The 27,775-nt window shown below is 47.3% G+C and overlaps 1 protein-coding gene across 1 annotated transcript in view; it reads right to left on the bottom strand.

The window, feature by feature from the left end:
• LOC147097614 (adhesion G protein-coupled receptor E3-like) overlaps positions 1-27,775 on the bottom strand; it is a 75,607-nt gene that overhangs the window by 27,338 nt on the left and 20,494 nt on the right. Inside the window, exons 5-12 of the mRNA XM_085971418.1 lie at positions 27,473-27,701; positions 26,235-26,357; positions 21,424-21,626; positions 14,942-15,103; positions 12,649-12,852; positions 9,704-9,924; positions 7,772-7,838; positions 4,455-4,546 (exon numbers count right to left, since the gene is read on the bottom strand). Of these exons, the coding sequence (XP_085827544.1) occupies positions 4,455-4,546; positions 7,772-7,838; positions 9,704-9,924; positions 12,649-12,852; positions 14,942-15,103; positions 21,424-21,626; positions 26,235-26,357; positions 27,473-27,701 (1,301 nt within the window). The remainder of the gene's footprint in view (positions 1-4,454; positions 4,547-7,771; positions 7,839-9,703; positions 9,925-12,648; positions 12,853-14,941; positions 15,104-21,423; positions 21,627-26,234; positions 26,358-27,472; positions 27,702-27,775) is intronic.

Here is a 27,775-nt window from a genome sequence, read left to right on the forward strand (position 1 = left end):
ACACACAGCAGCAGAATCACACACTGCATGTTAAATGGTAAAATGCTCCTGCTCTTACTAAACTGGATGGTCATTGATGAAGCCGCTGAAGATAACTGGGTTCAGGACGTTGCCCTGAGTGTTGCCCTCGAGCTGAGGTGATTGGCCTCCAATAACCACAACCATGTCCCTGTGTGCCAGGTATGACTCCAGTTATTGGAGAGTTTTCCCCCTGATCACCATATTGACTTCAGTTTTACTCGGCCGAACGCTGCCTTGATGTCAAGGGCAGTCACTCTTTCCTCACCCCTGGAATTCCGCTCTTCTGTCTGTCCGTGTTTGGACCAAGGCTGTAATGAGGTCTGGAGTCGAGTGGTCCTGGTAGAACCTAAACTGTGCATCGGTGAGCAGGTTATTGGTGAGTAAGTGCCACTTGATAGCACTGTTGAGGACTCCTTCCATCACTTTGCTGATACTTGGTATTAAGCTGATGGGGCGGAAATTGGCCGGATTGGATTTGTCCTGCTTTTTGTGGACAGGACATACCTGGGCAGTTTTCCACATTGTCGGGTAGATGCCAGTGTTGTTGCTGTACTGGAACAGCTTGGCTAGAGGTGCTGCTAGTTCTGGAGCACAAGTCTTCAGCACGACAGCTGGGATATTGTTGGGGCCCATAGCCTTTGCTGTATCCAGTGCGCTCAGCCGTTTCTTGATATCACGTGGAGTAAATCGAATTGGCTGAAGATCTGTGATGGTGGGGACCTCAGGAGGAGGCCGAGCTGGACCATCCACTCGGCACTTCTGGCTGAAGATGGTTGCAAACGATTCAGCCTCGTCTTTTGCACTTGTGTGCTGGGCTCCACCATCATTGAGGATGGGGGTGTTCATGGAGCCTCCTCCTCCCATTTTGTCTACCACCATTCATGGCTGGGTGTGGCAGGACTACAGAGCAATTGGTTGGGAAGAGTGGAGGATTCTCGCAGTCTGTCTGCTTACCATGCTGGACAAATTGAATAGCATATCACTTCAAACGGCAAGGTATCTCAAAATGCTTCCAATGTAGGTAATCTTTGACAGTGGCAAGGCTACTTCTCCCTCCATCTATTCTGTTTGTGATAATTTGCATTAAGCTGCTCACCAATTCATTTGAAATGATTGTTGAGGAACTATCTGTACATTAGTTGATCGGAACTAACTTCCAACATTACAACAGTGACTGCAACAGTACTTCATTGGCTATGAAGCGCTTTGGGACATCCTGAGGTCGTGAAAGGCGCTGTATAAGTTCTTTCTTTCTTTCAACTGGGGACCAGCAGTAGGGAATACAACACACATCTCTGCAACCCCAGGCTAGGGAGAGCTGTGATTACCATCTGAGTACTATTCAGTATCCCCTGCTAATAAGTGCATGTGTGTGAATAGCGGCTGAGAACCAGGACTGAGTTCAACTGTCACGCCTCACATGTTCGAATAATCTGAGGAAACCCTTATATCTAGCCTGACGCATGAAGAATGGGGAGTTGGGCAAGGTACGACGGCTGGTGACGGTGAAACTTGTACCCGCTCCCCCCCCCACAAGAGCCACTTTGTGCCTTCAGGAGATAATGGGACAAAAGAGGAGAGAGTTGGCAGGCCAAAAGAAAAAGTAAATTACAACTCCTGGAAGAGCAGCCAAACATGTCACCTCTTTAAGTCCTGGAGATTTGGAGGCCATCTTTCTATGCTTAAGTTAAAGGCTGACGTTCTACATATTCAGAAAAGGTTTTTCCTAAGCAAATTATTGATTGCAAAGAATTCATCAAATATCTTTATACTCTTTGGTTCAGTCATTCACTCTTCCTTCCAGTAAAAAGAAAGATTTGCATTTCTATAGCGCCTTTCATGACCACCAGACGTTTCAAAGTCAAAGAAGTACTTTTTAAAGTGGAGTCACTGTTGTAATGTAGCAGCCAATTTGCGCACAGCAAGCTCCCACAGCAATGTGATAATGACCAGATAATCTGTTTTTGTAATGTGGATTGAGCGATTGATATTGGCCAGGACACCGGGGAGAACTCCCCGTGCTCTTCTTCGAAATAGTGCCATGGGATCTTTTACGTCCACCTGAGAGAGCAGACGGGGCCTCGGTTTTAACGTCTCATCCAAAAGACAGCACCTCCGACAATGCAGCACTCCCTCAGCACTGCACTGGAGTGTCAGCCTAGATTTATGTGGATAAGTCCCTGGAGTGGGATTTGAACCCACAACCTTCATGACTCAGAGGCGAGCACTGAGCCACAGCTGACACAGTGTGAGCCTACACTGAGAGTTTTAGCAGGTTGCTCTAGCATGGAGGCAACATCGTTGAGCCCCATCCTATCCTCATCTTCAACAACAACAACTTGCATCAGTATAGCGCCTTTAACGTAGTAAAACGTCCAAAGGTGCTACACAGGAACGTTATCAGATACAATTTGACGCTGAGCCACATAAGGAGGTTTTGGGACGTTTGACCAAAAGCTTGGCCAACGGGGAGCGGTTTTATGGAGCGTCGAAGGAGGAGAGAGAGGTCGAGAGGTTTAGGGAGGGAATTCCAGAGCTCAGGATCCAGACAGCTGAAGGCACGGCCACCAATAATGGGGCGAGAATTGGAGGAGCGCAGTGTTCTTGGAGGGCTGTAGGACTGGAGGAGGTAACAGAGACAGGGAGATTCTGTCCACAAACCAACACTTCCAGCAGAGATTACTCTATATCATTCAGAGGCAGGAACCTTGGATGAACTACACTTCATTGAGCTTGTGGGGTGCGGAACCATTGTAGCAAATCAGCTGCTGTTCCAACTGAGATCAGCCAGCTCGGCACAGACTGGGAATGGAACTTGGAACCTTCTGGTTTGCCTGGCTACACGCCATGCTGGACAGTGGCCTTAGTGATATAAGAAACAGGTTGAGGCCATTCAGCCCCTCAGGCCTGCTCCACCGTTCAATTAGATCATGGCTAATCTGCACCTCAAGTCCATTTTCCCACCTTTGCTCCATACTTGCATTGGAGACAGTGCAGAGAAGGTTCAGTAGGTTGATTCCTGGGATGAAGGGGTTGACGTATGAGGAAAGGTTGAGCAGGTTGGGCCTATACTCATTGGAGTTTAGAAGAATGAGAGGCGATCTTATTGAAACATATAAGATTCTGAGGGGGATTGACAAGGTAGATGTTGAGAGGATGTTTCGCCTAGTGGGGGTATCTTGAACTAGGGGGCATAGTTTCAGGGTAAGGGGTCGCCCATTTAAGACGGAGATGAGGAGGAATTTCTTCTCTCAGAGGGTCGTGAATCTTTGGAATACTTTACCTGAGAGAGCTGTGGAGGCGGAGTCAGTGAATATATTCAAGGTGGAGATTGACGGACATTTGAACTACAGGGGAGTCGAGGGGTGTGGGGAGAGAGCGGGAAAGTGGTGTTGAGGCCAAGATTGGATCAGCCATGATCTCATTGAATGGCGGAGCAGGCTCGAGGGGCCGATTGGCCGGCTCCTGCTCCTGTTTCTTATGTTCTTATGTTCTAATCCCTCGATACCTTTACCCAACAAAAATATATCGATTTCAGTCTTGAAAGCTTCAATTGACCCCGAGCATACACAGATAGTAACAGATAGAGTTACCCATTAAGCTATCAGAGAAGCTCGACTTTACATTTGTGAGGCACACATCAAACAATTGATAAGACGTTACTGTCACAAAAGGGCTTTGGAAAACGTGGAATGAGCCATTCAAGCTGAGTGCCAAGGGAAGTTGAGCGCAATAACCATTTAAGAACATAAGAATATAAGAAATAGGAGCAGGAGTCGACCATTCGGCCCCTCGAGCCTGCTCCGTCATTCAATAAGATCATGGCTGATCTTCTACCTCAAGCCCACTTCCTTGCACTATCCCCATGTCCCTTGATTCCCTTAATATCCAAAAATCTATCGATCTCTGTCTTGAATATAGTCAACGACTGAGCCTCCACAGCCCTCTGGGGTAGAGAATTCCAAAGATTCACCACCCTCTGAGTGAAGAAATTTCTCCTCATCTCAGTCCTAAATAGGCAACCTATTATTCTGAGACTGTGACCCCTGTTTCTAGACTCCCCAGTCAGGGGAAACATCCTCCCTGTATCTACCCTGTCAAGCCCTGTAAGAATTTTATATGTTGCAATGAGCTCACCTCTCATTCTTCTAAACTCTAGAGAATATAGGCCTAGTCCACAATGTCTCCTCATAGGACAATCTCCCCATCCTAGGAACCAGTCTGGTGAACTTTTGTTGCACTCCCTCTATGGCAAGTATATCCTTCCTTAGGTAAGGAGACCAAAACTGTACACAATACTCCAGGTGTGGTCTCACCAGGGCCCTATATAATTGCAGTAAGACGTCTTTACTCTTATACTCAAATCCTCTTGTAATAAAGGCCAACATGCCATTTGCTTTCCTAATTGCTTTCCTAATATGTAAATCATTTACCTCTTCTTTTCCAGTCCCCTTTCGTTGGAACTGGTCTTTGACATTTCTGCTTTCAGCTTAACCAATGTTTTGCAAAGGAAGCATAAATTGACCTGTAATCAAGAGAAAAATACAGCAGCGCTCAAATGATTAACAAGCAGTCTGACATGGCTTTCCCGGATAAGTTTATCTAAGGAGAGAGAGAGAGAGAGGACAGGCTCTCTGCTGGGCTAGCTGATCTTAGCTGGGGCAAAGTGTAGGTGTCACAGTTGTCTCCGTGCTCCTGTTGTAGAGACGGGGGAACATCAACCAGCGTTGCTGCCTCTAATCATTATCCAGTGCCTGATGCTGCGGTGTTCCCTGTCAGATCAGTGTTAGGACCCCTTACTGTTTCTAATTGATGCTTATGACATGGATTCAGAAACTCAATGCAAACTGGTCCGGTTAACAGACAATACCAAACCAGGAAAGCCAGAGGAATCTCAGGAGTAAACTTGGGAACTACAAAATGAGTTAGGCAAAATAGGGGGCTAAAAATCCTCGAACCTTCAGGCGCACTCCCACTGCAACTCCAGCGGAAGAGCCAGAATGTAGGTCGGGACCAGGATACACCAGGACTTAGCCTTGCAAGGGCCTTGTAATGGATGGAGCCTCTGTCCACCTCACACCAGGTACTGACGCAGGAGGCAGCTAGGCTGATGAGGAGACTCCTGGCCCTCAGGGGGACCCAGTGTGTGATCGGCAGTGATATATTTAATGAGAACAGGCGTACTGGCCAATTGAAGAGCGGAAGAATGCCTCATCTGAGGGCGGGGGAGGACAATGCTGTTCTCCTGAGGATTAAAGACTCAATTATCTTTTACGTTTATTTGACTACAGCCTCCAAACAGAGCGGGGTTTCTGGAGGCTCCGCTAAATTTTCCCTGGGGGAGGCTGGGGGGTGCCAGCAAACCTCCCCTCAACTGGACATGGTAACAACCAACTCTGTAGGGCGAGACAAGCACCCAAGATGTATCCAACCAATGCACAGCAGCAATAAATAAGCTACATAGAGCGCGGCATGATATAGCCACAACAACAACAACTTGTATTTACATAGCGCCTTTAACATAGTAAAACGTCCCAAGGCCCTTCACAGGAATATTGACAAAAATTTGACACCGAGCCACATAAGAAATTAGGACAGATGACCAAAAGCTTGGTCAAACAGGTCGGTTTTAAGGAGCGTCTTAAAGGAAGAAAGAGAGGTAGCGAGGCGGAGAGGTTTAGGGAGGGAATTCCAGAGCTTAGGGCCGAGGCAGCTGAAGGCACGGCCACCAATGGTTGAGCGATTATAATCAGGGATCCTCAAGAGGGCAGAATTAGAGGAGCGCAGTTATCTCAGGGGGGTTGTGGGGCTCGAGGCGATTATAGAGATAGGGAGGGGCGAGGAGGCCATGGAGGGATTTGAAAACATGGATGAGAATTTTGAAATTGAGGCATTGCTTAACCGGGAGCCATTGTAGATCAGCGAGCACAGGGGTGATGGGTGAGCAGGACATGGTGTGAGTTAGGACATGGGCAGCCGAGTTTTGGATGAACTTAAATTTATGGAGGGTGGAAGATGTGGGGCTGGTCAGGAGTGCATTGGAATAGTCAAGTCTAGAGGTAACAAAGGCATGGATGAGCTGAGGCACGGGCGGAGGTGGCTGATGTTACGGAGTTGGAAATGGGTGCTCTTAGTGATGGAGCAGATATGAGGTAAGAAGCATAAATCATGATCAAACATGACACCAACAACAACAACCTCCTTTAAGACGCTCCTTAAAACCGACCTCTTTGACCAAGCTTTTGGTCACCTGCCCTAATTTCTCATTGTGTGGCTCGGTATCAATTTTTTGTCTTAAAGCACTCCTGTGAAGCGCCTTGGGATGTTTTACTACGTTAACATCAAGGGTGATGGGCGAACAGGACTTGGTGCGAGTTTTGGATGATCTCAAGTTCACGTAGGGTAGAATGTGAGAGATTGGCCAGGAGTGCGTTGGAATAGTCGAGTCTAGAGGTAACAAAGGCATGGATGAGGGTTTCAGCAGTGGATGAGCTGAGGCAAGGGTGGAGACGGGCGATGTTACAGAGGTGGAAATAGGTGGTCTTAGTTATGCCACGGATATGTGGTCAGAAGCTCATTTCAGGGTCAAATATGACACCAAGGTTGCGAACAGTGTGGTTCAGCCTCAGACAGATGCTAGGGAGAGGGATGGAGCTGGTGGCTGGGGAACAGAGTTTGTGGCAGAGACCAAAGACAATGGCTTCGGTCTTCCCAATATTTAATCAGAGAAAATTTCTGCTCATCCAGAACTGGATGTCGGACAAGCAGTCTGACAATTTAGTGACTGTGGAGGGGTCGAGAGAAGTGGTGCTGGGGTAGAGCTGAGTGTCGTCAACATATAACCAAGGTTGCGAACAGTGTGGGTCAGCCTCATTATAACAACAGTGGAGTAGAGGTCAGAGAAAGTCATGGTGTGGCCTGGTCAAGCTGCATCTCAAGTATCATGTCCAGCCGTGGTCACCACGACCCACTGAACACAATCAAGCCATTGGAGGTAGTGCAGACACAAGACACATGACCGATCCCTAGTGACTCGTGGAAAGACTGAGAAATTTGGAATGTTCAACCTTAAAAGGAGGCAATTGAGAGGTGACTTTATAGAGGTGTACAAAATAGTACGGAAAAGGGAAATCCTGAACACTAAACTGTGAGAGTTGAACAAGAGAACACAGATTCAACTTGCAAATGGCAAATTTAGGACCAATGTCAGAAGTATTTTCACAGAGGTAGGTAAATACTGAGAGGTTGTTTCCCCTGGCTGGAGAGTCTAGAACGAGGGGTCACAGTCTCAGGATAAAGGGTCGGCCATTTAGGACTGAGATGAGGAGGAATTTCTTCACTCAGAGGGTTGTGGATCTTTGGAATTCTCTGCCCCAGAGGGCTGTGAATGCGGAGTCTTTGAGTATATTCAAGGCTGAGATCGATAGATTTTTGGACTCTAGGGGAATCAAGGGATATGGAGATCAGGCGGGAAAGCGGAGTTGAGGTCGATGATCAGCCATGATCTTATTGAATGGCGGAGCAGGCTCGAGGGGCCATATGGCCTACTCCTGCTCCGAATTCTTATGTTCTTATGATATAGACTTTTAAGTAATGTAATGGAGCAAAATTCCGACACAATTTATGATACAGTTGAACGCTGTGATGGGAGAATTGTAGGATCTTTCTAAAATGGACGAACGGCCTCCATTCATGTGTATTGTGCAGGATCAAGAATACAAATGATAGTGTGGTCTTTGATTAAACTTACCACGCTGATTATAACGACAGGTACAAAAAAACTGCACACAAAGCAATGCTCAGGGGTGAGCCAGCAGCTGTGATTAAAAGGAAATAGATGGTTAAAGTACGTACTATCTGTAACATGCACGCGTGCATATCATCAACTTAGGCTGCATCTCCATAAATTGCAGCTCATCCAGAACCACACAAAATCCCCGTCCCGTGCAAAGTCTCTCACACCTATTACTCATCCGAGAGCCACAGGCTCCCGGTGCCATCAAGATCCAACCGTCTTCTTTCCAAATACTCCATCGCCTCACCTCCCTCGCTGGGGAATCTGCCCCTGCCGGGAGCGAGCCTCAACAGCTTGCAACGCACAAACCGGGAAGTCGGGAAGGCTGTGCTCCCAATTTTCCATCCACTGCAGTGCAGTGTGAAAAAAAATCACCCCCCCTCATAGCTGGGCTCAGACGTGCAAAATGGGAGTGATGCCAGAGAGTGCCTGGGGCCTTTCGAACCATAATCCAATTGAAGGGAGAGGACTTCGGCAAGAGCGGTTAAAAAAAAACAGCTGAGAGTAACAAAACACAGATTACAATACAATATTCATCAGTAGAATCATAAGGGGAAAAATTGGGTCATGCCCCCTTTGGGGTGCTACTTTTAGCGCCCCAAAAAAGTTAGCGCACCTGTGATGTAAATTGAGTGGAAGCGCCCCAAGCAGGAGGCGGAGCGTGACTGGAAGCGCTCCCCTTCCTTCCTGGGGTGCTACCATTGAATATCGCGGCGCTACATGATTAAAGGGGAGGGGCCTAGCGCAGCATGCACCGGGGCCCTGCTGGGCCTGCCAGCACCCCGCACCGGGAAGTGGAAGGGGGGCAGGCGCCGGCAGGTGCTCCAAAACAAAATGGTCGCCCGGCACCTGCCCTTAAATTAGCGCCGCCGCGGCCGCAAAAAACGCCCCCCTCTGAACCTGTCGGACATAGCGTCTGGCGGTACGTCAGGGGGCGCAACCGAAGTTTGCGGCCGGGGCACTGCGCACGGCGATGACGTCATCGCCACAGGCGCAGCTCCGCGGGGCGCTATCGGCTACCGCCACTGCTAACCCCCCGCTGAATTTCGCAGGAGGCGTTAGCGGCGCTGCGCCCGGGCGCTAATGGGAGACGCAAGCAACTGAATTTGTCCCCCATAGGATCATAGAATGATACAGCACAGAGGGAGGCCATTCGGCCCATCGTGCCGGTGATGGCTCTTTGAAAGAGCTCTCCAGTTAGTCCCACTGACCCCTGCTCTTTCCCCAGAGCCCTGCACAGTTTTTCCCTTCAAGTATTTAGTCAATGCCCTTTTGAAAGCTCTCGGGGTTCAGGAATGCCCTGGTGTCTCCAGGAATTGAAGACTAATCTCCTGGACAAGGCTGCGTGCAACACCCGGGAGAAAAAATTATAGAGGCATTAAAAGAAATGTATTTTATTTTCATTTTCTTTAAGTGCATTTGTTTATTACTTAAAACAAAACAGAGATGGGGGCAAGAAAAGGGTTTGATTGACAGACAAAAATCATCCAATCAGCTAATAAAGAGTCGATTTGTGGGGTGGGGGGTGAAGGCAGTGCCTTGCGAGGATGGACATGTCGGGTGACCAATGGCGGCAACGTGGGGGCGGGGCGGTTGCAGGCAGGAGGTCATGTGATGAGACCTCCTGGAACAGGGCCCAACCAGAGTTGGCAACACTATTAATCCCATATCAGAACAAGCGAGACTGGCAATTCTTCCTGACAACAACAACAACTTGCTTTTATATGGCGCCTTGATCGTCATAAAATGTCCCAAGGTGCTTCGCAGGAGATATTAGGACAGATGGTCAAAGGCTTGGTCAAAGGGTGGTCTTAAAGGAGGAGAGAGAGGCGGAGAGGTGGACAAGTTTAGGACATCATAACAAGGCAGTTAGAAATATATACTCACGAAGATTGGGTACCATATCCGTCGTGATAAACTGCTGCTGAAACCGCCACTATCAGAGCCGGAATTCCATAGCCGACCCAGTACATGTACCTCTTGAGAGGAATCCCTGGGGCAAAAACCACCTCCACCATCAGGTAGAGCTGGACACCCTCTAGGAACATCCAGGCAAAGACTGACAGAAAGGAGTAGTGGAGAACTCCTGCAATGATTCCACAAAGTATCTATAAACAAAACAGTCACAGTGTTAAATCAGTATGCCAGCGAATGGGACATAGATAACAAGGGACAGGAAAGAGCATAATAGCCAAACATATTGTCGTATGAGGAGAGATTGGGTTGACTAGGCCTGTATTCACTAGAGTTTAGAAGAATGAGAGGGGATCTCATTGAAACGTATAAAATTCTGACAGGGCTAGACAGACTGGATGCAGGAAGGATGTTTCCCCTGGCTGGGGGGTCTAGAACGAGGGGTCACAGTCTCAGGATACGGGGTAGGACATTTAGGACTGAGATGAGGAGAAATCTGTGGAATTCTCTACACAGAAGGCTGTGGAGGCCAAGTCACTGAATATATTTAAGAAGGAGATAGATAGATTTCTAGACACAAAAGGCATCAAGGGGTATGGGGAGAGAGCGGGAATATGGTATTGAGATAGAGGATCAGCCATGATCGTGTTGAATGGCGGAGCAGGCTCGAAGGGCCGAATGACCTACTCCTGCTCCTATTTTTCTATGTTTCAATGTTTCTATTTCACTAATTAGGGAACTTCATGAGTTGAAATGTCATAAGTGAGTAACTTGGTTATACTCTTCAGTGAGTATAAATTACTATTGTACAATTCCTTGCGTCATACCTGGGTGCAAATCTCGCTGGGTAATGTGAGTGATAGCCACATTAATTCGTGGGGTGCAATCTCTCTGTTGTTTCAATGAAAATGTTGATCCATGGAGGTGTGCCTTTGTCAAAATAACTTCAGTGGGAATAAAAATGGGGAGTGATGTAAAACGGGCGGCCAACTTAACTGTTTTACACCACTGCACAAAATCAAGATCTACCCCTATACATCGGTGTGTCAGCCATGTCTCAGATGGTAGCGCCCTCGCCTCTGAGTCAGAAGGTTGTGGGTTTCATAGTCCTGCTCTAGAAACATGAGCACAAAAACCTAGGCTGACACTCCAAGGGAGTGCTAAGGGAGTGCGGCACTGTCGGAGGTGCCGTCTTTCAGGCGAGACGTTAAACCGAGGCCCCGTCTGCACCCTCAGGTGGATGCAAAAGTTCCCATGGTGCTATTTTGAAGAAGAGCAGGGGAGTTCTACCCAGTTCCCTCAACCAGCACGGTGGCATAGTGGTTAGCACTGTTGCCTCACAGCGCCAGGGACCCGGGTTCGAATCCGGCCTCGGGTGACTGTCTGTGTGGAGTTTGCACATTCTCCCCGTGTTTGCGTGGGTTTCCTCCGGGTGCTCCGGTTTCCTCCCACAGTCCAAAGATGTGCGGGTTAGGTTGATTGGCTATGATAAATTGACCCTTAGTGTTAGGGGGATTAAATACGTGGGGTTACGGGGATAGGGTGGGATATGTGTTGGTGTAGGGGTTACGGGGATCGGGTGGGATATGTGTCGGTGCAGGCTCGATGGGCTGAAATGGCCTCTATCTGCACTGTGGGGTTTCTGTGATTCTGTGAATCAACATCACTGAAAAAACAGATGATCTGGGTCATTATCACATTGCTGTTTGTGGGAGCTTGCTGTGTGCAAATTGGCTGCCGCATTTCCTACATTACAACAGTGACTCCACTTCAAAAAGTACTTCATTGGCTGTAAAGCGCTTTGGGATGTCTGGTGGTCGTGAAAGTCTTTCTTTCTATGTGTTTGGGTTGAGGAGAGCGCAATCCTAGCTTCACCCTATATCCACCGACGTGCATTTTCAAGCAAAGATGCTGGTGATCAGCCAGGGAAAATAGGGCTGATTTTTGTCCCCTTTAGACCAGGGACACTGAGTCTAATTGTACCAGCCCTTAGTCACTCCAGCTGGGATCAGCAAACAGTGCAGACTGGAATCGACCTTTCGTGATCTACACAGCTCATTTTATTAATAGTGTACTTGTTAACTCAGCCATGGCTCAGTGAGTAGAACCCTCGCCTCTGCATTGGAATGTTGTGGGTTCATAGTCCCACTCTAGTGAGACTTGAGCACAAAATCCAGGCTGACACTCCCAGTGCAGTACTGAGGGAGAGCTGCACTGTCGGAGGTGCCGTCTTTCAACTGAGACATTAAACCGAGACCCCGTCTGCTCTCTCAGGTGGATGCAAAATATCCCATGGCACTATTTTGAAGAAGAGCAGTGGAGTTATGCACGGTGCCCTGGCCAATATTTATCCCTCAACCAACATCACTGAAAAAACAGATGATCTGGTCATTATCACATTGCTGTTGGTGGGAGCTTGCTGTGCGCAAATTGGCTGCTGTGTTTCCTACATTACAACAGTGACTACACTTCAGGAAAAAGTACTTCATTGGCTGTAAAGAGTTTTGGGATGTCCTGAGGTAGTGAAAGGCGCTATAGAAATGCAAGTCTTGCTTTTAACTATGCAGCAGGGAACGCCCCCATGAACCACCAAATGATGTAAGAAGGGGGTCACATGGAGTTGGAATGAGTTGAAAGGCCATCACATGAGGGTCTTGTTACTGAAGGTCCAAATAATGGCTTTTGATTGTTGACTTGTTGAGCGATGCAGGACAGCACAGTGAGGCCTGGCCAGTAATTCTCAGATCAGGTGCGGTTTATGCAAGTGTTCCACCATTTTTTCCATCAAATGTCTGACGAGACTGTGGGGCTGACATGAACATAGGAAAACAGGGGACAGGAGAAGACGTTGTGGTTCGTCGCACTGCTTCCATTCAGCATGTCGTCACTTTAACTGAACGATCATTGGGCTTTCTTACCCGATTTCCCGTTTGCGAAATTCCAACAAGGAAGACCAAATCAGCAACGAACAAACTCAGGCACAGGTTCTTGTGGATGGTGCACCTTGTGTCTTTAAGGGGATAGCAAGTGACAAAAGTGACAATCGCCAGGAACAGACACACCAGTGAGATGCTTAATCCAATGTAAGTGATGACTTCAACTGCAAACACAACTGGGAGATCCTGTGAAGACAATACAGGAAGATCAGTCATCCGGGATTATTTAACAATTACATTCTCCTTTATATCTGGGGAAGCCCTAACAGCAGTATTAGTGGTGACCGAAAGGGAGAGAAAGTAAGCGACTACACAGGGAAATCTTGATAAAATGTAATGGTGATGTGTTGATTTGAGAATGGAGCCCAGTGGCGAGATATAGGAAACAGTTAGAGTGCAGTGTGGTTTATTGGGCATCTTAAGTTCACTGAGAACGTTGGCCAAAAACTGTCATTGTGCAGATTTAATAGAGGTGTTATAAATTATGAAGGGTTTTGATAGAGTAGATAGGGAGAAACGCTTTCCATTGGCAGGTGGGTCGGTAACCAGAGGACACAGGTTTAAGATAATCAGCTAAAGAGCCAGAGGGGGAGGTGAGGAGGATTTGTTTTTACGCAGTGAGTTGTTGTGATCTGGAATGCGCTGCCTGAAAGGGCGGTGGAAGCAGATTCAATCGTAACATTCAAAAGGGAATTGGATAAATACTTGGAAAGGACTATGGGGAAAGAACAGGGGGGGAGTGGGACTAATTGGAGAGCTCTTTCAAAGAGCTGGCACAGGCACGATGGGCCGAATGGCTTCCTTCTGTGTGGTATGATTCTGAAGTTGATCGTATCAATCGCAACTCTCAAGAATTGGTATCAGATTGCAGTAATGTAAATTTCATGCAAATCTTTGTCAGGTGGCTCTGCCCACACATTACCTGTAACAACACTAGGTGCAGATCAGGATCAGACAGCCTCATAGAACATAAGAACATAAGAAACAGGAGCAGGAGTAGGCCATACAGCCCCTCGAGCCTGCTCCGCCATTCAATAGGATCACAGCTGATCATCGACCTCAACTCCGCTTTCTCGCCCTGTCCCCGTAGCCCTTGATTCCTGGCACTACCTCTTCCTGAGCTACCAGGAAGGTGCTTCTGTTGGTTCGGTGCCACAATGCCACACGATCATGAATTGACCGCACCGGGGGCCGATTCTCGGTTAGCGCGGGCACCGGGCAGGCAATGGGCAAGGCGTGAAACGCCACCCTCTGATTTCACCGGCGAGAGGCTTGAACACTTTTCACGGTCTGGCCTCATTGCCTACCGTCGGTGAGCAGCTCACTGATTCGAGAGGACTGAAAGTCCGATGGGTCAAGTGCGGAGCCCAGCTGGTGCAGTAGGTTAAGGGGAGGGAAATATCCCAACAGTAGGGCAGCACGTGGGTTGAATTTATTGGGGCAGCAGCAGCAACATTAATGCTCCTCCGGACCCCTTTAAATTTAAGTTTTAATTTTACCTTTCTCCGAGGTGCTTGCAGTGGTCCCTTTAAGGACCGCAGGTTGGGCCACTCGACACCAAGTACCAATGGGCAGAGCATGCACTGCCAATTGGTGCCAGAAATGTGCATCGGGGTCCTATTGAATTAAATAAAATCTGTTTTATGAAGAGAAGGTTTTATTCCTCTGTGAAACGTATTTATGGCTATGGGTAATTGGTCGGTTTAGATAGTGGGGCCTGCCTGTTTTTGTCAGGCACTTGGGCCACCCGTTTGAAGGACCTCACCAAAATGGCGGGATCCTGAACATTGGCAGGGGTGGGGCGGTGTGCGCTGCACCGTGATTCTTATTGTGCCACTGCCCCGCTCCCACCCAAAAATGGGGATGGAATTTGGATCTCACGTGTTGCTAATATCATAAACAGGAAGACAATGCCTAATAAAATATCTTTATGATTTTTGTAGAAATTGCAATCAGCGATCTTCTCTAAATATCTTTAATTTAATTTTAACCTCTAATTATCTAAACTTCAAGACATAACACCTCCCAGCCCTTATCTCACTCAATCTGTGCTTGCTTTTTTCCTTCCGTTTCATTGACTCTCTCCCTCTCTGTGTCTCTCTTTCAATATCTGTCTCCCTCTGTGTTTCTCCAGCCTTGCCCCTTCCTCTCCACTTCACAGCTTCTCAATCTCTCTTTGCCTTCTTCGTTATAACCACGTTTACCACCCTTCCACCCTGCCTCCCTCAGCAAGCCCAGACCTGTTTATGCAATGGATTAGCCCGAAGATTTGTACCTTTAGCGCCATCAGTACAGCGAAGCTGGAGAGGTGAAACGCTTTGCACACAGTGTGTGTTCTGTTGGACCCCACAAATTCACAGCCCTCGGTAGACCAGAAGCTTCCTGTTCCTGTGGGATTCCAGTAGACACAGCTCATCTTTGACTTGTTTTTATTGATCTGTAGAAAAGACAAGGAACCTTTCAAGAAACACGTACCATTTTCAGCACTTCTTTAGTTCCTGACTAGGAGATGCCAGAATACCGTAGGGAGATGTTACGCTGCCACCTTTACCTCAGTGCAAAGCAGTTTCAGATGTGCATTGCTCTATAACTTGCAGAATAACCCAGGACTCAGGTTGGCTATCTGACTGCCAAGCTCACTGAAGGCTGGGGTGCTTTTCTCGAGAAAGAGAGGCCTGAGGCATGGCCTAACATGGGCCTCTAAAATTATGAAGAGGTTTGACATCGAGAAAATGTTTCCACTTCAGGGGGAAGTCCAAAATCTAGAGGTCATAAATATAAGATTGTCACTAATAAATCTAATAAGGAATTCAGGAGAAACCTTCTATTCCTTTCTCCCTCATTTGTTTATCTAGATTCCCCTTAAATGCATCTCTGCTAGTCGCCTCTGTAGTGTATGTGCCTTTAAGTCAGAACTACTTTTTACAGCTCCTGTACACTGTAGTACCGGCAGTGACCACACCGGTATATAAGCTTTGCGCATGCCTCTGTACCCGTCTAGAGTTTACCCTCCTCCAGTAAAGACCTGTTATTTGTTAATGTACAGCATCCGTGTGATTATTTATCCACTGAACCATGGATCCAACAGTGGCGACGAGTGTCGATTCGAATCTACCTGCAACATAAAAGAAAAAAAAAAAATAGTCAAGTCCAGGAACACGGGTGTCGACCACGGGCAACCGCCCAGCAGTCAGGCAGAGATCCAACTTCGCTGGGGAGGCTGTGGAGAGCCGGGCTTGGTTCCCCAGCCACAACGAGCAGTAAGAGACCGACGACAGGTCCGGAGCAGACCCTTCCCGAGCAGCGGCGGCTGGAGCCGACCGACGACAGAGAGAGAGCCAAGCAGCATCAACGGGGTAAGACAGAGGGTGAAGAGCGCAGGGTGCAGCTGGGAGTTGAACACCGAGCGGCGTCGAGGAAAAATAAAGCAACCGGAGAGAGAGAGGGTAAGAAACAGTCGGGTTCTAGACTGAGCGGCGTCGAAAAATATCAAAAGAAGAACGCGCAGAGCACAGCCAGGGATCATGGGCTGATCAGGGTCCGCGGGGCGAAGCAAGGGGAGACGCCATTGAGCCGCGGAGAAGAAGGAAGAGTGCGGGAGGCGCCATTGAGCCGCGGAGAAGCAGGGAGAGCGCGGGAGACGCCATTGAGCCGCGGAGAAGCAGGGAGAGCGCGGGAGACGCCATTGAGCCATGGAGAAGAAGGAAAGCGCGGGAGACGCCATTTTGTGCTAGCGGAGAAGAAGGTGAAGCGCGGGAGGCGCCATTGGTGATAGTTAACGCACAACCAAGGATGCCGAAGAGTGGCAGTATCTCTACGTTCGACAATGAAGTCGAAGATTGGGTGACATATGTGAAACGTATTGAGGTGTACTGCAGGGCGAATGAAGTGCCAGATGCTAATAAAGCACTGGTTCTGTTAAATTCCATGGGTGCAAAAACTTATGGGTTACTGCGAAATCTAATAACCCCAGAGAAGCCGGTAAACAAGAATTTTGAAAGCATAGTAGTAATCCTACAGGACCGCTTAAACCCCACACCACTGCTGATAGCAGAACAATTTAAGTTCCATAAAAGGAACCAACACAAAGATGAAAGCAATGCTGAGTACCTAACGGAACTGCGCAAGCTATCGAAATACTGCCAGTTTGGAGTGGGACTAGCAGACACGTTAAGGGACAAGTTTGTGTGTGGGCTACAAAGTGAAGGAACCCAGAAACGGCTTCTATCAGAAAAGGACCTTACGCTGGACAAAGCTTTCAGTATGGCAGTATCACACGAAGCAGCCGCAAGGGGCGCTGCAGAGATACAACGGAGACCGCAAGAATATGGCACCAACGAAATGACCTATGGAACAGGGAAGTGCTATCGCTGCGGCAGAACAACACATGACCAGAAAGATTGTTGGTTCAAGGACCAAGTGTGCAGACAGTGTGGGAAAACAGGACACATAGCAAGAGTCTGCAGGTCTGGGAAGAAAACCAACAGTAAGAAATCTCCACAGGAGAAGTACAAAAAGGTACACCAGGTGATGGACAGTGGTTCAGACGAACAGAAAAGTGACACAGACTCCGGAAGCAAGGAGTTGGGTTGTCTGAAACTACATAATGTAACCGAAATGGAGGATCACCAGACTATCTGGGTTACACTCAAGATAGACGGAGTCCAACTGGAAATGGAATTGGACACAGGGTCAGCTCTAACAGTCATAAATCAAAGAGACTACAAGCGGCTATCTTCACACATACCCTTGAAAGCTACAGAGATTGTCTTGAAGATGTATACGGGGCAAAAAGTCTACCCCAAAGGAAAAATAAGGGTGAAAGTGACATATAAAGGCCAGGAAATACCTAAAATGGATATATATGTATTGCCAAATGGAGGACCACCACTGCTAGGACGTGAATGGATCCGGAAGATACAATTAGATTGGCATTCCATACAGGCACTGAAGGTTGAGGCCAAAAAGGATGATGGCGTCACACCTGGACGACTGTCAAAAATGCTAACTGATGCAAAAGAAGTGTTCCAGGAGGGACTAGGAACGCTAAAAGGAATAACAGCAACAATTGAAATAGAGGAAAATGCAAGCCCAAAGTTTCTGAAGGCCAGACCAGTGCCTTATGCGATCAGACCAGCTGTTGAAGCAGAGCTGGAAGGGTTGGAACGTTCAGGAGTACTGTCCAAAGTGGACTGGAGTGAGTGGGCTACACCCATCGTTCCTGTAATGAAGAGGTCGTTGAGTAATACGCCTGGGGAACCAAAGAAGGTCTGCATCTGTGGGGATTTTAAGGTGACAGTGAACCCAGTCCTTCACATGGTGCAATATCCGCTTTCACGTATTGAGGATATTTTCATCTCGCTATCTGGTGGTAAACGCTTCACCAAAATTGATCTAGCCCAGGCGTACTTGCAAATGGAGGTAGAAGAAGCTTCGAAGCATTACCTTACGATCAACACTCATAAAGGTCTCTATCAATACAACCGACTGGTGTTTGGAGTAGCCTCGGCTCCGGCTATCTGGCAAAGGGCGATGGATCAGGTCCTGCAAGGGATTCCAGGGACCCAGTGTTATTTGGACGACATCTTGGTCACGGGCGAAAATGACGGTGATCACCTCGCTAACTTGGAGAAGGTGCTCACCAGATTAAAGGAGTATGGGCTACGAGCTAATCGCCACAAGTGCGAGTTTTTCCAGAAGCAGGTCTCGTATTGTGGCCACATCATCGATGAAGAGGGGTTACATAAGTCCCCTGACAAGATTGAGGCAGTAGTCAAGGCTCCAGCACCGGAAAATGTGCCACAACTGAGGTCGTTCCTCGGGCTGGTAAACTATTACCACAAGTTCTTACCAAATTTGTCTACGGTATTACACCCGCTGAACACCCTACTGCAAACAGGGGTACCATGGAAGTGGCATGATGAACGGAGATGAGCTTTCCAGAAGTGTAAAGAATTGATCACATCAAAAGAGGTGTTGGCCCATTTCAACCCAGCACTACCAATTCGTTTGGCATGTGATGCATCACCCTACGGCATTGGAGCGGTGCTGTCGCACAAATTCCCAGACGGGTTGGAGAGGCCAGTAGCCTTTGCGTCTCGGTCACTAACCTCAGCCGAGCGCAACTATGCCCAGATTGACAGGGAGGCCCTCAGCCTAGTATGGGGAGTAAAAAAATTCAACCACTATCTGCATGGGCAGAAGTTCACCTTGCTGACTGACCACCAACCACTTGTCTCCATCTTTAATCCTAAGAAGTGCGCGCCAGTAATGACTGCACAGCAGTTACAAAGATGGTCCCTGTTTCTAGGAGCGAATCAATATGAAATAGAATATAAAGGCACGAAACAGCATGGGAACGCTGATGGGCTATCGCGCCTGCTATTGCCTACTGTGGAGGAAGCACCAGCAGTGGAACCTATCGAGATATTTTATTTGTCGATAATTGAACGATTGCCAGTAACAAAAGCGGATATAGAGAAGGAGACCCGCAATGATCCGACGCTGTCACGGGTATATGAATTGACGGTGAGGGGATGGCCAACACATGGCGACTCACTGTTGCCAGCATTCTCATCCAGAAGAGAACAGCTGTCAGTATGCCAGGGGACACTGATGTGTGGATCCAGAGTGGTGATTCCACCCAAGTTAAGGGAGAGAGTGCTAAATGAGCTACATGAAGGTCATCTGGGGGGAGTGAAAATGAAAAGCCTTGCTAGGGCTTATGTGTGGTGGCCGGGAATCGATCAACAAATCGAAGACCTAACTAAGAGCTGCTTAGGATGCCAGAAGGTCCAAAATGCACCACCACATGCCCCTCTACACCCATGGGAGTGGCCCTCCTCTCCATGACAACGGGTGCACATTGATTTCGCTGGTCCATTCACGGACTCACTGTTCTTAATAGCAGTGGATGCTCATTCAAAGTGGCCTGAGGTGATAAAGATGTCTTCAACCACTACAGAGAAAACGATTGCGGTCCTACGGACCATATTTGCCAGAAGCGGTTTGCCAGAGCAGATCTGCTCTGATAATCGACCACAGTTTGTGTCCAACGAGTTCCAAAAATTCATGAAAAGGAATGGGGTAAGGCATTACACATCCGCCCCGTATCATCCAGCCACCAATGGATTGGCTGAGAGGTTCGTACAAACCTTTAAGAAGGCGATAAAGGCCATGTGCGACGGGGAAATTCCACTACAGCATAAGATGGACAATTTCTTATTAGCCTACTGAAACGCGACACATGCAGTTACCAACCAGACCCCGGCCATGATGTTCTTTAACCGAAGGTTAAGATCTCGTCTGGACTTGCTCAGACCAAATGTGCGAAGAAATGTTGAGGACAAACAATTCCAGCACATCAATGAGAAGCCGACAAGGAGCTTCAATGTAGGGCAACCCGTCTTGGCCCGTGACTATCGAACAGAGAAGTGGCAACCCGGAACGATATGTACAAGGCAGGGGCCATTAATGTACACAGTGGATGTCGGGGAGAGCATTGTGAGACGCCACGTCGATCAGATCTTAGCGTCACAGGAACGCGTCAACCCCATGTCTCGAGTACCTGGGGATGAACCCGACATACTTCAGACCCAGTAGCAGTGGAACCCGATGAACTACCCGATGAAAAGGGGTCAGAATCGCCTCTGCACCAATAACAAGAACCTCTGGAAAGGCGCTATCCCGAAAGGGTCAGGAAGCCGCCCCAAAGACTGAATCTATAAATGGACTTTTGTTATTTAATGTACATGTAAAAATGTAATTGTTATTTGAATATTAAGGGGGTTATGATTGATCTAAAAGGGGAGGAATTGTAGTGTATGTGCCTTTAAGTCAGAACTACTTTTTACAGCTCCTGTATACTGTAGTACCGGCAGTGACCACACCGGTATATAAGCTTTGCGCATGCCTCTGTACCCCAGTCTAGAGATTACCCCCCTCCAGTAAAGACCTGTTATTTGTTAATGTACAGCATCCGTGTGATTATTTATCCACTGAGCCATGGATCCAACAGCCTCAACCACATTCTCACCACTCTCTGGGTAAAGAAGTTTCTCCTGATTTCCCTATTGGATTTATTAGTGACTATCTTACCCAGAGAGTGGTGAGAATGTAGAACTCGGTATCACAGGGAGTGGTTGAGGCGAATAGCATAGATGCATTTAAGAGGAAACTAGATAAACACATGAGGGAGGAAGGAATAGAAGGATATGCTGATAGGGTGAGATGAAGAGGGGTGGGAGGAGGCTCGTGTGGAGCATAAACACCGCATGGACCAGTCGGGTCCGATGACCTGTTTCTGTGCTGTGAATTCTGTGGAACTCTATGTAAGGGAGATTAAATGTAAGTGATTTAGGACAGAGGACATGAGATAGCAGTGAGGTTGTGGAATACATTATCGAATTAGTGATTGAAACAGGGGCCATGGCGACTTTTAAGAATAGATTAGATAAGCAGTGGAAAAAGGGTTAAACAACAACTTGCATTTATATAGCGCCTTTAAAGTAGTAAAACGTCCCAAGGTGCTTTGCAGGAGCGTAATCAGACAAGATTTGACACCGAGCCACATAAGGAGCTATTGGTCAAAAGAGGTGTGTTTTAATACACAATGTAAAGGAGGAGAACATTCGGATTAAACTACAATATATAAAAACAATTTCAAAAGAATAAACCTTTGACATCGTCATGGCATTGAGCAACAACATTGAAATATGCCAGTAATCATTGCCGATTGTGAAATGGTGTCTCTCAAACCTCACTGTGGTTGAAGATGAGGGTGATGGGATGGGTAAGGTTCCTTCTCTCTCTGTTGCTCATCACCACTGTAAGTACTTTTGAATTCAACACCCATCTCTGCTCATTGGTTCCCTCTGTGTCCTCAGCCTCTTCAGTATTATTAAGCAAAATGGATTCCATGTTTTTGTAAGTGATTAAGGCAATGGCAGGAGTTGTTCGATCTGTCAATGAAATGAGAAAGAGCAACACTCTATTAGAATTATCAAGCCAAATAGAAGAGTTCCATTCTCAGCTCTTCCTTCTCAATAAAAAAATTATCATTTTTGTGTATATATTTAATACCTTAAAAACCTTACATCTGCACACACAGCACTTATTTGGTGCCTTTAATGTAGTAAAATATCTCAAGGTGCTTCACAGGAGTGTTGTCAGACACCAAGCCACATAAAGAGATATTAGGACAGGTGACCAAAAGCTTGGTCAAAGTGGTAGATTTTAAGGAGCATCATTAAGGAGGAGAGAGAGGTGGAGAGGCGAGCAGATTGAATTCCAGAGCTTAGAGCCTAGGTCGCTGAAGGCACGGCTGCCAACGGTGGATCGTAGGAATCGGGGATGCACAAGAGGCCAGAATTTTAGGAGCACAGAGATCTCGGAGGGAACTGGAGGAGGTTACAGAGATAGGGAGGGGAGAGGCCATTGAGGGAGCAGAAGAATGTGAATCTTACAATCGAGGCTTTGCTGGACCGGGGGCCAACGCAAGCACGGGGGTGATAGATGAGCGGGACTCGGTGCGAGTCAGGTTACGGGCATCAGAGTTTTGGATGAGCTCAACTTTACGAAGGGTAGAAGGAGGGAAGCCGGCCAGGAGGGTATTGCAATATTCGAGTCTGAATGAGGGTTTCAGCAGCTGGTGAGCTGAAGCAGGAGTGGAGTCAGGAGTTGTTACGGAGATGGAAATAATCAGTTCTGGTGATGGAGATGATATGTGGTCAGAAGCCCAGCCCAGGGTCAAAGAGGACGCCGAGGTTGCAAACAGATTGGTTTATCATGAGACAGTGGCCAGGGAAGGGGATGGAGATGGTGGCTAGGGAATGGAGTTTGTGTCCAATATTTAACTGGAGGAAATTTCTGCTCATCCAATAATGGATATTGTCACTTCCTGTGCCAACCTTTTCACTATAAATCCCAACATTCACATCTATAATATAAACTGAAAAACAGCATACATAAACTTGTCACATGGTGCTGTAGTGTGTCCGTTTTGCTTCTTCTAGTTTTCCTATACTGCAGCCAACTCAATTTGTCTCTTTCCCAAACTAGTTTTGTCCAACTATTACATAAAAATAATGGCAGAATGCCTGAGATTAAAATGGGGTCTGAGTTATGTCTGGAGTGGGGACCCTGGTCCAATTATCCTCTAACCCTCTAAAAAAGGATGATATCAGAAATGCGAGGGTATACCTATCAGGAAAGGATGAACAGGCTGGGGCTCTTTTTTCTTGAAAAGAGAAGGCTGAGGGGTGACCTAATAGAGGTCTTTAAAATTATGAGAGGTTTTGATAGAGTAGATCTTTTTTTTTATTCGTTTGTGGGATGTGGGCGTCGCTGGCAAGGCCGGTATTTATTGTCCATTCCTAATTGCCCTCGAGAAGGTGGTGGTGAGCCGCCTTCTTGAACCGCTGCAGTCCGTGTGGTGAAGGTACTCCCACAGTGCTGTTAGGGAGGGAGTTCCAGGATTTTGACCCAGCGACAATGAAGGATCGGTGATATACTTCTAAGTCGGGGTGGTGTGTGACTTGGAGGGGAACTTGGAGGTGGTGGTGTTCCCATACGCCTGCTGCCTTTGTCCTTCTAGGTGGAAGAGGTCGCGGGTTTGGGAGGTGCTGCCGAAGAAGCCTTGGCGAGTTGCTGCAGTGCATCTTGTAGATGGTACACACTGCAGCCAGGGTGCGCCGGTGGTGGAGGGAGATACAGAGAGAATATTTCCACTTGTGGGGAAGAGCATAACTAGAAGTCATCAATATAAGATAATCACCAAGAAATCAAATAGGGAATTCAGAAGGAATTTCTTTACCCAGAGAGTGGTGAGAATGTGGAACTCGCTACCACAGGGAGTGGTTGAAGCAAATAGTGTAGATGCATTTCAGGGGAGACTAGATAAGCACATGAGGGAGAAGGGAATAGAGGATTACGCTGAGAGATTTAGATGAGGAAAGACGGGTGGAGGCTCGAGTGGAGCATAAACGCTGGCATGGACTGGTTGGGCCGAATGGCCTGTTTCTGTACTGTATATCCTAAGTAACCCCTTTTCAACTCGAAACTACATTTGGTTTCACTCCCTGTGTGTAACACCACAGAATATCAACCAATAATATATTAAGAATCTAAAGTCTGTGCACACTTTGTTAACTTTGTCCATTATAAATTCCCATATCTACATTTACAATGGGAACGTTACACGTAAACAGACATGCCGTTACACCCTCCCTCCAGTGGAGATGGTTCAGCGCCACCACTGGTAGGAGGGTGTAATTACAGTGCGACTAGTTTAGGAATAGCAATCTTATCCAAACGGCAGAACGTATGAATTTAAAATAGGGACTGAATTATTGCACTCCTGGTTGAATTATCCAATCCTCCAACCTTGCTTCATTTTGTTTTATTCATTCTTGGGTTGCGGGCGTCACTGGTAAGCCCAGCATTTATTGCCCATCCCTAGTTGCCCTTGAGAAGGAAACACTATCGAGACAGCGCCCTGCCACACTAAAGGTGTGCCTGTTGGGGTCAAGACTGAGGATGGCTTTTTGAAGATGCTCTAATGTTGGGAGGCCCTGATTCTAACAGTAATCGATCCCGGCTGGAGCATCAGAACTGCCGGGTTTATTGGGGGATTACCTGGTGCAATTCCTAGGGTATGCCTTGAACATCCCCCAGACATGGCCTCAACCTGCTGCTGAATGTCACTGGGCAGGCAGAAGAAGAGGCTGCATCAGAATTTCCCTTAGCTTTGTGAATGGAGGCGCAAACCCAACAATCTGGGATCCACCTTGTTTTCCTATATTCCAGGGAATACAAGCGCAGTCTAAGCAAGCTGTCCTCATAATTGAACCTTTTTTAGCTCCGGTATCATCCTGGTGAATCTGCACTGCTCCCCCTCCTGGGCCAATATACCCTTCCTCAGGTGCGGTGAGTGCAGGACTCCAGATGGGATCTCACCAGAGCTTGATACAGCTGTAACATAACTCCCACCCCTTTGTATTCCAGGCCTGTGGCGATAAAGGCCATTATCCATTAGCCCCCTAAATTATTTTCCATACCTGTCCACTAGCCTTTAGTGATGTCAATATCGCTAAATCTCTCCGCCCCTCCACAGTTCCTGACTTTTCGCCAATTAGAAAATACTCCAATCTATCTTCCTTCGGTCCAAAGTGGATGACCTCACACTTTCCCACATTGAACTCCATCTGCCGCAGTTTTGCCCATTCACTTAATCTATCAATGTTCCTTTGCAACTTTCTGCTCCCACACACTATTTGCTGCACCACCTAACTTAGTGTTGGCAGCAAACCTACCTATATTAGTGCCAGCCCTGGCTCAGTGGGTAGCACTCTCGGGTCAGAAGGTCGTGGGTTCAAGTCCCACTCCAGGGACTTGAGCGCAAAAATCTAGGCTGACACTCCAGTGCTGTACCGAGCGAGAGCCGCACTGTCAGAAGTGCCATCATTTGGATGAGACGTTAAACCGAGGCCCCGCCTGCTCTCTCAGGTGGACGTAAAAGATCCTATAGTGCTACTTCGAAGAAGAGCAGGGAAGTTATCCCCGGTGTCCTGGCCAATATTTATCACTGAAATACAGATTATCTGGTCATTGTCACATTGCTGTTTGTGGGAGCTTGCTGTGTGCAAATTGGCTGCCGTGTTTCCCACATTACAACAGTGACTCCACTTCAAAAAGTACTTCATTGGCTGTAAAGCGCTTTGAGACGTCCGGTGGCCGTGAACGGTGCGATAGAAATGCAAGTCTTTCTTTCTTTCTATTCGGCTCCCTATTCCTTCACCCAAGTCATTTATCAGTATAGTTCATATTACAGTGTGACACTGCTGTCAATCATCGGAACATAGGAACAGGAAGAGGCCATTGCGCCCTGCGAGCCTGTTGAGCTATTCAATGAGATCGTGGCTGATCTGTATCTTAACTCCATCCACCTGTCTTGGCTCCCTATCCTTTTATACCCTTGTCATGCAAAAATCTATCGATCTCAGATTTAAAATGATTAATTGCATCTACTGCTTTTTAATCAAACACATGATAAGAAAGGAAGACTTGTATTTATATAGCGCCTTTTACAACCACCAGGGAACCCAAAGCTCTTTACAGCCAATGAAGTACTGTTTTTTAGAAGTGTAGTCACTGTTGTGAAGTAGGAAACACGGCAGCCAATTTGCGCACAGCAAGCTCCCACAATCAGCAATGTGATAATGAACCAGATAATCTGCTTTTGTGACGTTGATTGAGGGACAAATATTGGCCAGGACACCGGGGAGAGCTCCCCTGCTCTCCTTCAAAAGAGTGCCGTGGGATCTTTTACATCCGCAATCTTCTGACTTGGTTTATCGCCTCATCCGAAAGACGGCACCTCCGACAGTGCGGCACTCCCTCAGCACTGCACTGGGAGCGTCAGCCTAGATTTTTGTGCTCAAGTCTCTGGAGTGGGAGTCTGAACCCACAAACCTTCTGACTCAGAGGCGAGGGTGCTGCCAACTAAGCCACTGGGCTGACATTGATGACATACGAATCATTCATTGCGGCAGTCAGCAGCAACACTGTACCTGATGGCATTCCTGCAAGTGCAGTTGAATCGACTTCCATGGTGTTTCCCAGTGCAGATAATATTAAAGGTTCTGAATGATGTCTTCTAGGTCCCCTTCCTGGGAGACGTCGTATTTCAAGTTCTACAAGTACAAGAGATGAATCTTACTTACGTTCTGACATTTTAACGGTGTTAGCCATGGCTTAGTAGTAACAGTCTTGCCTCTGAGTTGGAAGGTTGTGGGTTCGAATGCTGGGCTGATACTCCAGTGCAGTACGGAGGGAGTGTTGCACTGTCAAGAGGTCCCGCAAGTAGCAATGTGTTAATGACCAGATCATCTGTCTTTCGAGTTGCAGTGGGGAAAGAGTTAAACTGACATCGCTGGCAGTTTCACTGAAGGTGTAAGGAAGACAGGGGCTAACATGAAAGACCAGATCCATAAAGATGCGGTCAAAGATAGCTGACCTTTGGAGCGATATAAAACAATTAAATGGAGACTGGATGTCCAGCATTTCAACTGCCCGTAAGAACTTTATTACCTAGGTTACATTCCAAGGTATCTTTTAATTAGCATTCAGCAGTTTGAGTGATTGATTGAGGAGGCAGCTTATACATGTTTATATTAAGATTTGTAACCAATCCGTGAAGGTACATGTGGGCCAAGATCCAATCAGGTGGCAGGAATGAAATTAACATGAGGTGGCCATGCTTATTGTAATGTATAAAAATGTAATGTTTTCTGTAACAATTTGGAAAAGTCTGGCTAAGACAGAGCAGACTGTCTCCCCACCGGTGCAATAAAGACAACTTGACTATCGATCTAAAAACCTTGTGTCGAGTGTTGGTTTAAAATGCTCCACAAGAGTGGTGTTGGGAAAAGGTTAAATATTGGCCAGGACACCATGGAGAACGGCCCCTGCTCTTCTTCCAATAGTGCCATGAGAGTTTTTACATCCACCTGAGAGAGCAGACAGCGGGGGGGCCTCGGTTTAACGTCTCATCCGAAAGACGGCACTGCTGACAGTGTAGCGCTCCCTCAGCACTGCACTGGGTGTGTCAGCCTAGATTTTATGCTTAAGGTCTCTGGAGTGGGGCTTGTGAACCCACAATCTTCTGACTCAAGAAGCAAGCTGTGCTACCCACTGAACCATGGTTGACACTTCCCTTCTGCACTTGCAAGTGTTTGGATCAATGACTGTGCTGACTGACATTTGAATACTATTATCATTATCATTTTATGTCTTTCTCCGATATTACCAAAATCCTCCATTAATATTCGTTCCTCTCTTTGATTTGATGAAGTTTCAACTGAAGACTTCAAAGCACTTTCCGTGTCTTCCAGGAAACTTGTGATCTCCGAGTATTGGTCATGAGCTCCCAGGGGTCGTGTTGGACGTTTTTGTAGTAGACTTTTAAGGAGGCCACGTATACGATATGTGCTCATGCACTGCAACAACAGATTAAACATGAGAGAAAAGGGGTCAATTTTAAATTAAAAATAACAACAGAAAATGCTGGAAAAACTCAGCAGGCCAGGCAACATCCGTGGAGAGAGAAATA

This window comes from Somniosus microcephalus, chromosome 31 (assembly GCF_052327205.1).
Source record: "Somniosus microcephalus isolate GS21.2 chromosome 31, FLI_Smic_1.0, whole genome shotgun sequence".
Lineage (NCBI taxonomy): Eukaryota > Metazoa > Chordata > Chondrichthyes > Squaliformes > Somniosidae > Somniosus > Somniosus microcephalus.